At 43.4% G+C, this 15414-nt stretch overlaps 2 protein-coding genes across 3 annotated transcripts in view; both read right to left on the reverse strand.

The window, feature by feature from the left end:
* Positions 1–5821, reverse strand: part of LOC311060502 (ras-related protein Rab-40B-like) — a 36098-nt gene extending 30277 nt beyond the window's left edge. The window contains exon 1 of the mRNA XM_084078698.1: positions 4799–5821. Coding sequence (XP_083934824.1) covers positions 4799–4958 — 160 coding nt within the window. The 5' untranslated portion in view covers positions 4959–5821. The remainder of the gene's footprint in view (positions 1–4798) is intronic.
* Positions 5822–8567: 2746 nt separating this feature from the next.
* cox11 (cytochrome c oxidase assembly homolog 11 (yeast)) lies at positions 8568–15079 on the reverse strand. 2 transcript variants are annotated; one of them, XM_084079036.1, is made up of 5 exons: positions 14948–15079; positions 11995–12415; positions 10623–10778; positions 9914–10039; positions 8568–9079 (listed from the first exon to the last, which is right to left on the reverse strand). In XM_084079036.1, the coding sequence occupies exons 2-5, from the start codon at positions 12340–12342 to the stop codon at positions 8885–8887; spliced, it is 825 nt and encodes a 274-aa protein (XP_083935162.1). In that variant the 5' UTR covers positions 12343–12415; positions 14948–15079; the 3' UTR covers positions 8568–8884. The 2 variants fall into 2 exon arrangements, with proteins under 2 accessions (XP_083935162.1, XP_083935163.1); XM_084079037.1 differs by having other exon boundaries at positions 11995–12442; positions 14948–15064.
* Between the last annotated feature and the right edge of the window lie 335 nt (positions 15080–15414).

Genomic DNA, 15414 nt, shown 5'->3' on the forward strand with positions numbered 1-15414 from the left:
CTCGGTCCCCAGGGGGAGCCACTCTATTTCAGCGCTGTCCCAAGAGACCACGACAAACACACACTCCTGGCTTCTGGAGTGTGTGTGTGTGTGTGTGTGTGTGTGTGCGTGCGTGCATGTGCGTGCGTGAGTGCGTGTGTGTGTGTGTGTACGTACTGTGCTAACCTCGAGACCTTCTCTGGCTATCCTGAAGGGATTACGTAACAATGTGTTTTGAAAGGGAAAACAGAGTGGAGTGTATATATACTGTATAATATGGGTCAGTTCACTCTCTCTGCCTCGTGCACGCCACAGCCCCTCTAAACACTAAAACCCTCCCTATGTTGTTAACCCATTCAATCCGGGAACGCATCTACAAAATGTCTTCAAAAAACGTATGTTGCTATAATATCAGCAGTGCTCAAACCTTTTCATGTCAAGGACCATCCAAAATTATACGTATTTGGCCGTGGACCCCCCCCCATCTCAAAATATTTCGTTCCAGGGACCCCCAGAAGCAAAGATTTGAGTTACAAATGTTCGCTTTAAAAAAGTATTACATATACTTTTTAATAAAATGTTCACAATTTATCCCACGACTCAGTTTTAGAACGGATATCAGGCTTTCCTCCGCGGTGGAAAGCCTGGTGACGCGAGGCTAGTTGACATGTAGTGCTGCCTGAAGATCATGAGTCCCAATATCTCCCCTGAACAAGCAGGGAAGAGGGATGGCCTCTCGGATGAGCAGTAGAGGTTTCTCACGCGGGAGACCAGGGGTTTGAATCCCAGGTATAAGACATAAAAGTTACAGTTTAATCCTCAGTTTAACTCGAGGATTTGACTTTTTCCCCCCCTGGGTCGTTGGCGAAGTGTCCTTGAGCAAGACGCTGAACCCCTAACTGCTCCCGATGAGCAGGTTGGTTCCTTGCATTGTTTCCTCTGCCATCGGTGTGTGTGTGTGTGTGTGTCTGTGTGAATGCACAGACACACACTATATAAATGCACCATTTACTTTTAACCCATTCAATCCAGGAACGCAGCTGTCACCATTATTTTATACTTTGGCTATAAAAAAAAATAGCAGATATACAAGCTCATAGCGTGGCTTGATCTGCTATTTTTTCTATCGTGAAGATTTTTGCAAATCTTTAAATATATACTTTTTTTTAAAAGCGAACATTTTTTACTCAAATCTTTGCTTCTGGGGATTCTACAAATGTCTTCTAAAGTTGTTTTTTTAAATAACTTATGCTGCTATAAAATCAGTGGTTCTCAAACTTTTTTCATGTCAAGGACCCCCAAAATGATATGTATTTGTCCTCAAGACATTTAGTTCCAGGGACCCCCAGAAGCAAAGATTTTAGTTAGAAATGCATATATATTCAAAGATTTGCACACATTTTCACGATTTCTTTTCAAAAATAGCAGATCTACAAACTCTGTGCCACGCTATGAGCTTGTAGATCTGCTATTTTTGAATAGCCGAAGAAATCTAAAGTGAGACGCCTGCGTTCCCGGATTGAACGGGTTAAATTTTCTGTGAAGCCTTTTCCAAGGGTGGGAACTGGATGAGACGGTGAATAGTTTGTGGTGATGCGATGCTGAGCTCAGGGGCCAACAGTAAGAAGTGGGGATGTGCCTACAATGAATAAAGCATCTCTCTATAACGACTTGTTTCAAACACGCCTGCTGGCACGGCTACACAGCTAAAACGCAGAACGCCAAGGACTTGAAAGTCAAGCCGGTTCGTCGACGTCTGAGTTTTCCCACGGCTGCCACCGACATGCACGGACATGCCTCTGAAATCAACCGCTTACATGCGAGGCCATTAAATTATTCAGGTTACCGGTAGCGCCAGGAGGGACAGAGTGAAAGGGGGTGTGAGAGAGAGAGAGTGTGAGAGAGAGGGGTTGAGAGAGGGGGCGATAGAAGAGCGGGGAGAGGTGGATTGAGAGAGAGAGAGAGAGAGAGAGAGAGAGAAGGGGAGAGGGAGAGAGAGAGAGAAGGGGGGAGAGAGAGAGAGAGAGAGAGAGAGAGAGAGAGAGAGAGAGAGAGAGAGAGAGAAGGAGAGAGAGAGACAGAGAGAGAGAGAGAGAGAGAGAGAGAGAGAGTGATCTTTCATTTGTCTATTTTGGCAACATGGTTCTTGCGACTTTCATGCCAATAAAGTACTTTTGAACTAAATTGAACTAACGACAGAAAGACAAACAGTCATACAGACAGATAGACAGAAACACAGACAGACAGATAGACAGAAACACTGACAGACAGACAGATAGACAATGAGTCAGTCAGTCAGTCAGTCAGTCAGTCAGTCAGTCAGTCAGTCAGTCAGTCAGTCAGTCAGTCAGTCAGATAGATAAACAGACAGACAGACAGACAGACAGACAGATAGCCAGTGAGCCAGTCAGTCAGTCAGTCAGTCAGAGCCAGTCAGTCAGTCAGTAAGTCAGACAGACAGACAGACAGACAGACAGACAGACAGACAGACAGACAGACAGACAGACAGACAGACAGACAGACAGTGCAATAAAGAACAGAATACTGCATGACTAACATGTTGATTGTGTGTGAGAGAGAGAGAGAGAGAGAGAGAGAGAGAGAGAGAGAGAGAGAGAGAGAAACAAAGATATTCCTGTGCACTCTTTCCTTTCTTGTGTGCCTGTGAGCACATTCAGTTTCCCTGCAATGAATGCATTACACAAACACAAGTTTGACATGACTTGACATGGCTTAGCCTTCTGTACCAGTGTGTCGACCCTCTCTGAAGCTCTTAAAGTGTCGGGAGCGTAAATACGGCCCTGCATAAACAAAGTATTAATGAAGCAAGATAAACAAGCTGTTTCGGGGCCCCGGTGGCTTGAGTTGCAGTGCGGAGTCCTCTCTCCGATACAACTTAAGTACACACGTCCTAAATATAACCTGCTGAAGAATGCTGGTTCCTGGTCTACTCGGGTTCACTCCACGGGGTGACGTCGTGCTCTCTGCTTTTAGGAGCTGAGGTCACACGCACACGCACACACACACACACACACACACACACACACACACACACACACACACACACACACACAAACTAAAGAGCCCTGTTCACCCCTAAAATAAGGTGAATGAGGTATATTTCACTTCATTTCCACGATATATGTTGTTCAATGTACATAATATGAGGAAAGTGTGTCTAATAGAGTGGTTCTCAAAGTGGGGGTCTGGGGACCACCAGGGGCACTGGGGTTCCAGGGGATCCCCAGTGCAACGCCCGGGAATCAAACCTGAGTCTCCCGCGTGCAAAGCCAACTTCTTAACCACTAGCCTAAAGGGGGATTTAGGAGTGACACGCACTCTCTAAAATCTCTCCATAGGGAGATATCATAGGGAGATATTAGCCTTTTAGGTCATCAGGCAGAAGGCTCTGAGCCACTACTACACACACACCTTTTGACCTTCCCCCAACGGGAAACCCAATCCACTAGCCTAAAGGGGCATTCCCCCTTGACCGGGAGAGATATTGGGCTTTTGGTCATCAGACACTACTTTGGCTGATTTCAAGCAATTTAGAAAAATCGGGAACAATTTAGAAAGATTTTTTAGCACAAAATAAATCTTCTGTTAAAGGAGTAGTTCACCCCCCAAAAAAATGGGTGAATTCATGGATTATTTTTATTTTTTGTCGCCTTCCTAAGCCAATAATTTGATTACCGGCGGAAAGATGCTAATGTATCCAGTAGGAGACACAAAAGAGACTCTTTGCGTCTCCTACCGGAAATGCACCCGGTCATCAAATTATTGGCTTAGGAATGCGACAAAAACTACTCCTTCAAGGGGTCCCTGGCACAACATCTTTTCAGATGGGGGTCCATGGCCAAATACATATTAATTCCTTGACATGAAAAGGTTTGAAAAAACACCGGTCTAATACATGTTGATGCACTGTGTACCATACAGTATAATGTGGGTGTTTGTTTACTGTGCAGCTGCCAATTGTGCCCAAAGGAAAGATGGTCACTGTTGCTGCAGTCTGACTGAGTGTTTTTTGTTTATATTATATCACTCACATCCTGGACACCCACTGTTTGTAACTTATCCTTATGAGAAAAGTGAGCCATGACATCTCTTTTTTCCTGTACTAACAATCAGTGGGTGTATTTTGTTTACATATAAAGCCCCGCAAGCTGCTTCACAGTCAAATCCTGTTGATTTCAATCAGAGATATGGAAATGTTTGACAAATTTAGAAAAATTGGAGTAATTCTACTTTGGTAGCCCACTACATTTTTGACGTCAACTTTAGTACTTTTACTCAAGTACATTTTTAAATACAGGCCTTTTACTTGTAAAAGGGTGTTTATATTGTGGTATTGCTACTTCTACTTTACTTTACTTAAAATATGAATAGTACTTCTTCCACTTTCTTTGGAAATAAGCTTTCAAGCTTTCTTGTGTATCCTTTTGCAACACATTCTCATGCATCTGTCTTCACTTGTTGTAGCCACATGGATTTGGCAATAAAATCAATCAATCAATCAATCAATCAATCAATCAATGAATCAATCAATCAATCAATCAATCAATCAATCAGCCAGTTTATATATCACTCACATCCCGGGACACCCACTGCTTGTGAGCATTGTGAGCTTGTAGATCTGCTATTTTCAAACATTTTTGTACTTTTACTTGTGGTACATGTTAATGCCAATACTTTTGTACTTTTACTGAAGTCAATTTTGAATTCTGGACTTTTACATGTATTTCTATATTTCAGTATTGGTACTTTTACTTAAGTAAAGAATTTGAGAGTACGTTTTTCCACCACTGCCACTCACCCATGTTGTGTCCATAGGGAGACTCCGCGGCTCCGTCCTGCAGGCTGGCCAGGATCTCTCCCTTGCCCACATCGCTGTCCCCGACCAGCAGGAACTTGAGCAGAAAGTCGTAGGCCTTGGCGGGACTGTTGGTCCGGTGGTGGTGATGGTGGTGGCTCATCCTATCCTCCTCTCACGGCTGATCGTCACCACCGTCGTGTCCCATCATGAGTGGAACACACACACCCGACCCGGGCCGGGTCCGATCCCCACTCCTTACACCTGACTGATCGGCTCAAAAAATTATTGAGCCAAATCGGATGAATGCGTGAATTTCAATAAATAATAAAAAACATTAAAACGTGTCAATTGATTGCACGGTCAATTGATTGCACGAAATAAATGCTCGCAATGTGTAAAAAATAAATACAATTATGTGTCCAAACTGTCCATAAGTATCCTCTCCATGCAGTGGTAGACCCTGATGGATGGATGGAGCCCACGCGGTGGAGGGCTATCCAAAAACAATGCGCAGTTGCGCGTAAAAAAGAGAGAACAATCCGTTCTATTCCGGGGATCGGGTAATCGAGGTATGGCTCAATACCTCGATCTCTGCTGAAGTGAAAGCTACAACTTCAGTGTCATTTGAAAGAAGAAAGTGCCACTCGCTTCTAGTGACACTATTATGATTGGATTTGATCAGCTGTCGCCGCTGTGAAACCTCTCAGTAAAGCATCCACACACACACACGGGATTTATTTAACGGTCTGTACCATAATAAACCGTAACCTAGTGGATCTCGTCAACAGAATATAATCCGTGTGGGGTTTTATTTTCGGACCGATCGACCGACAGACCAGATCAGGCGCGCTGAGCTGACTGACTGACTGAGCCCCAGGCAGGCGGCTCTCTGCCGTCTCCTCCTCCCCGTCCTGCCCTCCTCCTCCCCGGCAGAGCGCTGGTGGAGGAGGGGGGGTAGAGAGAGGCTATAGCTGCGTTCTGTGCGTCGTCGTTACGCACAGAACGCACTGCGTTGCTGGGGAAAGGTATCGAAGTTACCTATAGCTATGGATCACACGACGGTCGTCGTCTGTCACGACCGTCACGGATGAACTTCAACCTGGTGTTTGCACATTCTCCCTTGTTGTTCCGTACATCTACTTAAACGTTCATGTTTCGAATATAAAGTGTTTATCTCATGGCCACAGATGTTATAATTGTGTACGGGTCCTCAGACGTACCCGTATATTCCGTTTTGTTCAATAACAATATTTTTAATTCGATTGGTGGCCATGTTCTCGTAGAGTTGTAATGTATCAGAGTGCAATACACCTCCCAACCAACAGGGTCGCGTCGTTGAAAGCAATGGCGAAATGGCCACCGATTGGATTAAAATCTTTTTTATTGAACAATACGGAAGATACGGGTACTTCTGCGGGGCCGTACATAATTGTAACATCCGTGGCCATGGGGTAAGCACTTTATATTTGACATCTGAACGTTTATGTGGATGTACGGACCAAAAAGGGAGACAATGCAAACGCCAGGTTGAAGTTCATCCATGACTGTTATATAATATATGACAGGTCATGTTTCAGGGCTACGAACGAAGCACCGTGTAGCGAGCTGATACTGTACAAGCTCACAATGCGTCGGTAGATCTGCTATTTTCAAAGGATTTTTATACATTTTATACATTTGAAAACTTGTTAATTGGGGACTTCTGCGTTTGGTACTTTAAGTACATTTTGATACCAATACTTTTGTACTTTTACTCAAGCAATTTTTTTATTCCGGACTTTTACTAGTATTTTCTACATTGCAAATACAAAATATCGGAGTACTTTTTCCACCACTGGACTGGCTACCACATGGCTCTGATGCTAGTACTGTGTTGAGCTGATTTGAGATCAGTGGTTGTGTCTGTGGTTATTGGCAGGCTGCCAGCAGCATGACTCTGTGTTGTTGTTCTCTCTCTCACTAGCATGACGTCACCAATAATGAGGCCTGCATTCTGCATTGATTCACAAATACAATGGACAACTACTTACACACTGTGCACACTGCTGCTCTGTCTTGTGGCGTCTCCATTGTTGTCTGAAAAGGTTTTTATTTTTAATCCAGAGACAAAAGGACAACACTCAACTCTTATGTATTAAATAAACTTGAATGCATGCTGCTATCTGAAAGTACTGCTGCCCTCTCTGTGTGAGCACAGGTGTAAACCTGATGTGTAATCTATAAAGTGAAATAATTCATTCATAAGTGCATTGTGGAATGTATGCTACTAACCCCCTCTGCACTATGGCCTACTGTAAACGTGCAACAATGTATATTTTATTTACCTATATGCTACCCGACACAAATAACCTAGTTTACTTCTTTTTGCTTATCTTTCAACTTTTGAGTGAGATTGAATTTATTTAGGCTATTATAGCCCACTGTTGCTTCCCTTGCTTCAGTGTAAGGGCTGATTTATAGGTCTTTGTCCTTGTCGCTTTGACCTCGTCGCTCAGCGACAATGAGACAACTCCCTCTATTCTGTTACAAACTGAGAGTACCTCGGATGGGCATGGTTTTGAGGTTATATAGGTTTAGGCATAATTTCTGCGAGGTTATGGATAGGTTTAGGCAGTGATGGAAAGTAACTAACTACATTTACTTAAGCACTGTACTTAAGTACAATTCTGAGGTATTTGTACTTTATTTCCAATTTCAATTTAAGGTTAGGGATAGGCATATTATAGGGGTGGTCCCTGGGCAAAACACCCTGAGAAGAGGGAGTCCCATTACATGCTGCCAGTCAGGTTTAACCACTTAAAACCGGAGTTGCTCTTACTGTACTTGGATCTACAAGCTCACAACGCGTCACGTTGCGACACGTTGCGAGCTTGTAGATCTGATGCGTTTGGCTAATGTTCCCCCTCAGAATATGGATGCTGGGGTTCAAGTGGTTAAGTGTACATGCTTGTAGATCGGCTATTTTCTGTGAAGAGATATGGGGTAGAGGGGGGGGGAAACAAAGTAAAAACAGGGGCTGAAGTCAATATAAATGATATATGGTTAACTTATTTGCCAGAGTAAACGTTGGGTTGCAGAAGCAGCAGAAACAGTGATGTTGACATGAATAAAGAAGCCTGAAGGTCTGATGTTTAGAGAAGTTACATAACTGAAGGAACTGAACGCATTGTGCAACACAGCAACACTGGGGTTGAGCTGAGGTGAGCCAGGAAATACTCTATAGAAGAGATTTCATATTCCATAATATGCTTCTGTTAATCTGTGTCACACATACAGTACAATCCTCAGTTGCAAATAGATAAATTATCACAGATTTATTTGAATTGTCACTTTGTACACAGGAGAAATGACTATGCAGCAGTTATGTGTAATCGGTGACCTAGAGAAGCTTGAAGTCAATTAGCTCTGTTGTTAAGTTTAAGGCTCAACAAAGTCCTCCGGAAAGATCTGGCTGAACAGCAGCTGGACCTACATAATATAAACATAAACTAGTTGAGTTGTAACAGGTTGCATGTACCCATGCCATTTTTGCATTAAAGGAAAAAAAAAATCTGTAAGAATGATTTGTACCCCCCCCCCCCCTTTTTCGTTACCACACATGCCTATAATTTGTTATTATTTGCAACTGTTGGATTGGATCTGTGGGTGGGTTTCCAATGCTGTCATCTCAAAAGCCTATCCCTTCATGCCACCTAGTGCCCAAACTAAGGCATAACATGTGAAGCAAAAGCAATCCCTCAAGATCAATAAAATCCCTATTTCCAACGTGTTCATCATAATTTATTTATTCATTTTTACAAGCTCTGAGACACTTGAGCTGATACATTTAAGTGATTTATCAGTTTAAAAGGCATTACAGCTGTTTTGAACAGAAAACGGTCCTTTTTTATCAACGTGTACAGTTCAGTCCACGGACATCGACGATGTTCTTTCTAACACATTTAGCGGATGCTGTAGTCGTGACGACTGTTCATACAGTACAGTTTGTCTGGGTGCGAGCGTAGACACTGCCAACCCGGTACCAGCAGCCAGAGGGTTGTGTTAATACGTTGTGGTTTGTGAGATCTGTTCCTCCTCAGCCACCGGTTACATGACCGCAGGGCTGTACCCGGGCAGCGGCAGCCTCTGGCCCTCCTTGGCCTCGAAGAAGGTGTAGGAGAGGGTGATGGTGTCGACGCGCGCCATGCGCGGGTCCTCGTCGAACTCCGGGTCGATGTAGAAGAACACGGGCATGTCCACCTCCTCCTGGGGGTTCAGACGCTGCTCCTCGAAGCAGAAGCACTGTGGAGCGTGTGTGTGTGTGTGTGGGGGGGGGTGTGTGTGTGTGTGGTGTAGAGGACAGAGGAATTTAATCAGTTATGAAAAATTATCCATTTAGATAAAATAAGCGAAAACGCGAGTACAAATTTGACTTTGATCTGGGGCTTTTGTCGGCAATGTCCAAAAACTGTTGGGTGTGTGGAAAACCAGGGCTACAATCCTGTAGTCTCTCCATAAGATGCATTTTAAGCAGCCAAACAATTCAGCCAGGCCTTGTTGCAGTTGCATTTAGATTCTAAACCAGGGGTGTTCAACGTTTTTCAGGCCAAGGACCCCCTAGCCGAGAGAGGGACCCCCCACTACATATTGTACTACACAATTGTGTTGCAGATATTTAAAAAAATCATAGATTTCATAGATAAGTTCATAGACTTGTTTGACATACATTATCTTTTCAATTAATATGTTGAATAATAATGTGTATTTTCAGACAATTAACCTGTTAAACCCTCAATATAGTCAACTTGACCGTTGGCTCTGTACTTTCGTCTGCTCTTTTTCCCCTAATATAATGCCTTGCAGCGCGAGGCGTTGTGAGCTTGTGGATCGTCTATTTTCTGCTAATGTTCCCCATCACACAAAGATTTGGCGGACCCCCTGTAGTTACTCTGAGGACCCCCTGTTGAAGACCCCTGTTCTAAACTATACTTTGGAACACACTTTGAAATATATATTGTCTCTAGCATCAAAACCTATGCCAGGCTTCGAATACTTACACGGAAAAGCATGGAAAGGTAGAGAAACCAATGTCTCAATGTGGTGGGAAAACGATGTAGACTTGACGGGGTGGATTACCTGTATCTTGTTAAAGTACTGTCCGGCATCGAAGGGAACCACGTTGTACGTGGAGATGCCAATGACGGGCTTATCTGTTGGGTTCTTGGCTCTGTAGAAGGCCAGTGCCGTCTCCCCTGGGACCACCTGTGTGTGGAATAAACATAGTTACTACAGCTTCACTATCAATGCACTTTGGTTTATATTTTAGTGTTCTAGTTGAACGGACTGTATTATTTTCAAAATTGTAAAAGAAAGAGCAAAAATAGCAGATCTGCAAGCTCACAATCGGCTATTTTCACTATTCATCATACAACAACGCATACATGGGGCTCAAGTGGTTGACATGGAAAAGGTGGAGCACCACTGATATAGCAAAATATAGAAAACATTTTTAGATACGTATTTGGCCACGGACCCCCATCTCAAAATGTTTTGTTCCATGGACCCCCATGAAGCAAAGACTGATTTACAAATGTTCGCTTTAAAAAATATACATATATTAAAAGATTTGCACACATTTTCACGATTTTTCAAAAATAGCAGATCTACACACTCATAGCTGCTATTTTTGAATAGCCAAAGAAATCTAAAAATGACACAGATGCGTCCCCAGTCTTAATGGGTTAAATAATTGATTAAATCGATTGGTTCGATTGACTGTTGCACCCCTAAATCAATCAATAAAATCAAACCTTCACATAGGGAGACAGTGGGAGGATGTTCTTACATAGATCTCAGTCTGTTGGGGTCTGAAGTTCCACATCATGCTGGCGTGTGTGTCTGCGTTGAAGGTGATCTTGATGATCCGCTCTTTAATAGGCTTCATGTTCTCCACCTGCTCTGCATCGTGTCCTGCCACCGCCGCCCCTCCCAGACCCGACGCCTGGCGCACACACACACACACACACACACACACACACACACACACACACACACACACACACACACACACACACACACACACACACACACACACACACACACAAGTGACAACATTTTAGCAATATGGTCAGTGCTAAATGTTATTAACGCGACAATGCAGAACTTGTTCTAATGAATACAAATCACACCCAGTGTGAAGAGAGTGGTGCATTTGAATTAGTGTAACTGGTTGCATCCTTGTGTTGCAATCAGCTGCAGCTGTTGAGGCCGTGCTCAAACATACGGACGGACGGGCGGACACACACACTCAAATGTAGGAGTGGTTGGCACTACTCAAAAATGCTACAACCAGTCTGTATGGTAGAGTATTTTAATACAATGTATTGTAACTTGTAAATTTAGACTTGATTGGTTGACAACGTCAATAAAGTTATTTGAAGCATGATAATGCTGATAACATATAAAAAGGTAAGAAAAAGGCTAGTCCAGAATTCTCCTTTAAGGGCCTTGTACCTACAAGGCCCTTAAAGGGCAAGACCACTTTGGTAGAGGTTTGGGTTGTGTAGTTACCTTGCCATGATGTAACTCCAAAGATGGACAAGAAATCAAAAATAATTGCTCCATTTTGATTAGAAATTGATCATTCAAAATATGCTCCTCATTGACTTACATCGTACGCTGAAACAGCTCTCAAAGTCACTCGTTTAGCACATAAACGAACGCAAACGAAGTTGATTCAGACAATATAGAACATCACCAAACCCAGTACTGTTTTTTCTTTTTATAAAAATGTCAATTAACTGTTGATTTTGACATTTTTATTAAGAAGAAACCTAAAACCTAATCAAACCTAATTATTAGGAAGTGACTGGATCTGTGGATCCGGATCTTTAAATAGTAGAATCAACAGGAAGTTAACATTTTCATAAACAAAGAAAAACAGTACTGGGTTTGGTGATGCTCTATATTGTCTGAATACATTTGGTTTGCGTTCGTTTACGTGCTAAAAGAGTGACATTGAGAGCTGTTTCAGCGTACAATGTAAGTCAATGAGGGGCATATTTTCAATTATCAATTTCTAATCAATGGAGTAATTATTTCAGATTTCTTGTCCATCTTTGGAGTTACATCATGGCAAGGTAAACTACACACCCCAAACCTCTACCAAAGTGGTCTTGCCCTTTAAAGGAGAATTCCTAAGTGACTGTCTGTCTCACCTGGCAGTAGAGCCTGTACAGCGGGACGGCGGCGTAGGACAGGCCGATCATCCCCACGCCGGCCGCCGCGATGTACGTCAGCACCGTCTTGTTCCGGGCCTTCCACTGCTCCTCTTGGCTCTTGGTCTGCTTCTTGCGGGTCTTGGCGCCGCGCGTCTGCGTGTTGAACCGCGGCGGGACTCGCCGGGACAGGAAGTGCTCGGGCTGCGGCCGCAGCAGCAGCGCGTGGCCGTGCGTGGCCCTGGCACTGCCCTCGCAGCGGAGAGACCGGAGACACCGCGTCACCAGCACGGCGGGGCTCCCGGGACAGAAGAGGGAGTGACGGGCGAGGACGGTAAGCAGCAGCATGGCTGTTCAGAGAGACGGTCTGTCCACTCACACCCGGGGGGGGTTAGACCCGCTGGAATGGGTGGACGCTCGCCTGGAGGAGAGACAAGAAGACTGCTGTCTGTATGCAGCGGTGGGAAAGGTACTCAGCTGTGTTACTCAAGTAAAAAGTATCAATACTGCAATATGAATACTCTGTTACAAGTAAAAGGCCTGTGTTCAAAATGTTACTTGGACGGACTGACTTTTTTTGAAGTGCGTGGTACTATTTATAGGTTATGAATTTCATCATGCGTCTCGCTAGCCAATCACAATACTGAGCAAAGGGTCTGAATACTTATCAGCCAATCACAGTACAGCGAAAGACAAATTTGGGTCCCAACCCCACTTATAGGAGCGGCTACACCGCTCAAAAATGACTGATCGCGTTACATAAATCTTTGACAAATATTATAAATTATTTGTTTACAAACATTGAGACTGGTCTAAGATATATCTTTACAAACCCTAAAGGAATCACTACTGTTTGCTTTAGTAGGGCAGCCTTTATATTCACACCACAATAGGCTCTATGCACAGCAGCCATATTAGGAATGAATTGGGCCCCTGCCTTACTTCCTTCACAGGTGTCACCAATTGATACTAATTAAGACTCTGTTCCATTTAGTGTGGCATAGTGGTTGTCTTATTTTGAAGGGCCATTTGGGAACCAAAATGGAGTGTTTCTAGTGAGCCAACATGCACGATATCAGCACGCTGAGCAGAATGGAACGGTGCCTTCATTAGCATCATTGGTAACACCTGTGAAGGAAGTAAGAAGGCCCAATTTCTTCCCAATATGGCTGCTGTGCATAGAGCCTATTTAGCTATCTCCATATATTATGGAGTTTACGTTGGCCTGATGTCAGCATTGGATGTCTCCGCCCGCTCCATATATGGAGCTCTAGATGTGATGTCAGACCTGGATAGTTCACTAGGATATGTCGGATAACTCCATATAGGGAGTACCAGTGCCATCTATTAGAGAGTTACGCCAACTCTGTTCACTTCTTCGGGCCAGGTCTTCTACATACACATACATTGGCGAATAGTGACAAATCCCTAAACCGGAAGTTCATGGAATGCATTGAAGTCGACGGCTCCTTGTCACTATTTCCAGCTACATGAACCACGTGACCGGCGACGCTGTTTCTGACCCCTCATTGGCGCAACTCTCTAATAGAAGGCTCTGGGGAGTACCAGTATTCAGTGGGCAAGCCATGCCAACCTATCAAATACCCATATGACGTGAAGTGAGTGAAAGTCTTCGTTACAAGTACATTAATGCATTATTACTAATACAATTGATACAATCCAATAATACAATTGTGATATAGACCAGTGGTTCTCGCAAACTTTCTCATGTCAAGGACCCCCAAAATGATGATGTATTTGGCCACGGACTTTGTTCCAGGGACCCCCAGAAGGTGCCGCGCTATGAGCTTGTAGATCTGCTATTTTTGAATAGCCAAAGTATAAAATATGGTTAAAGTGGTTGAAATGATTGTGACGCTGTATTAACACAATTTTCTGGGGACCCCCTAGTAGGCCTACCCCCCCAAGGACCCCTGGGGGTCCCCAGACTCCACTGTGAGAACCAATGATATAGACCATTGTGCAATGCAGCACTTTTACTGGTAACAGGCTGTTTCTACATTGTGGCATTGCTCCTTTTACTTCAGTAGAAAACCAGAGTTCCCCCACTGGTTATACAGCTGCAGTCTAGGGTAACAGGAAGAGTGGGCACCTCCATGTGAAATTGGCTATTTTGTCCAAAATGTAAAAAAATAAAATATTTGGTAAATGGTCCATTTACCTAAGTAGTGTGAAGTATACATGATTAGAGCATGATTTAGGTCTAATATTTCTACAATTGCTACAAAATATAAGGTGCTTACCCGCTTGCCCAAAATGTTAACTAGGTGTCCGGATTATTTGCGCAATGTATTAGTCCATATCTTTCAATAAAGAAACGTTTTAATCCCGTCTGTGGCCGATTGTGTCGGAATTCTGTTCCCAATGGGCGGTAGTGACAGGGCGCATCCGGTGAAAGCCGGAATTACACCTTATGTAAACAGGACGTAAACGAAGGGGGAAACTGACGTTCGGCCACAGACGGGAATAAAACACTTATTTATTGAATAATATGGACTAATACGTTGCACAAATACTCCGGACACCTAGTTAACATTTGGGGCAAGCGGGCAAGCACCTTATATTTAATATTTGTACATGTTCGGAGATATACGGGCTTTACTGGTGACATTCCAGGGCAAACTGGGGGGGCGGGGGGTGGAGCTAAGACTCTCGTAGATATAAAAATGACAAAATCGATTAAAAATGTACATCTACGAGAGTCTTGATCTAAGGCTAAAAGTGTGTAAAATTGCTTGATTGTTTCAACAAGTGTTCAAACGTTTGCAGACAGTCTGAGTCAACTAAACCACAAGAGTCACTACATGGGCTCTTGTCCAGCAGCTGGTTAGCGTTAGCATGCTAACAGACAAATCAGACCTGAAGTAGGGGGTACAAGAGGTCGAATGGACCCGTTATTGCCTTGTCATTCAGATCGATAAGCGGTCATTACCTGGTAGGATGAAGATCCAGAGAAATTAGTTTAATAAGTCCCTCTTACACCTCCATGGGCGACAACATTGTATAATAATGTCACATTGGAAAACATACATAAGAGGCTGTGTGTGCTACCGTTACATTCCCGACTTCCCCACAGACTCGGTCACAGTGGTTCCGCCGAGTGGTGTAAAGTAACTAAGTACACTCAGGTCCTGTACTGCAATTTTGAGGTATTTTTTACTTTACTCAAGTATTTCCAATTTTCTGTACTTTTACTTCTACTCCAATACATCTCAGAGTAAATATTTTTGAATATTCTTTAATGTCAATATCTTTTGTTTTTCTTTGTTTTCATTTTAAACTGTTTATATGATGTTCTGCATAGTAGTGTATATCTGTCTGTCATTTAATGGCACTATGAATTGAGTACAAAAGGACCCCAATTGAAACAAGCCATTGGCTTTTTTCTTCTTTTTTTTT

This window comes from Gymnoscopelus microlampas, assembly GCF_963454915.1.
Source record: "Gymnoscopelus microlampas genome assembly, chromosome: 14".
Classification (NCBI taxonomy): domain Eukaryota; kingdom Metazoa; phylum Chordata; class Actinopteri; order Myctophiformes; family Myctophidae; genus Gymnoscopelus; species Gymnoscopelus microlampas.

Excerpts from the sequence above, each read along its gene's own strand:
- cox11 (XM_084079036.1), bottom strand. The coding sequence starts at position 12,342 with ATGCTGCTGCTTACCGTCCTCGCCCGTCACTCCCTCTTCTGTCCCGGG. Across the intron at positions 10,040-10,622 it reads CCCAACAGACTGAGATCTAT|GTGGTCCCAGGGGAGACGGC; the intron begins GTAAGAACATCC and ends TTCCACACACAG. Across the intron at positions 9,080-9,913 it reads AGTACTTTAACAAGATACAG|TGCTTCTGCTTCGAGGAGCA; the intron begins GTAATCCACCCC and ends CACGCTCCACAG.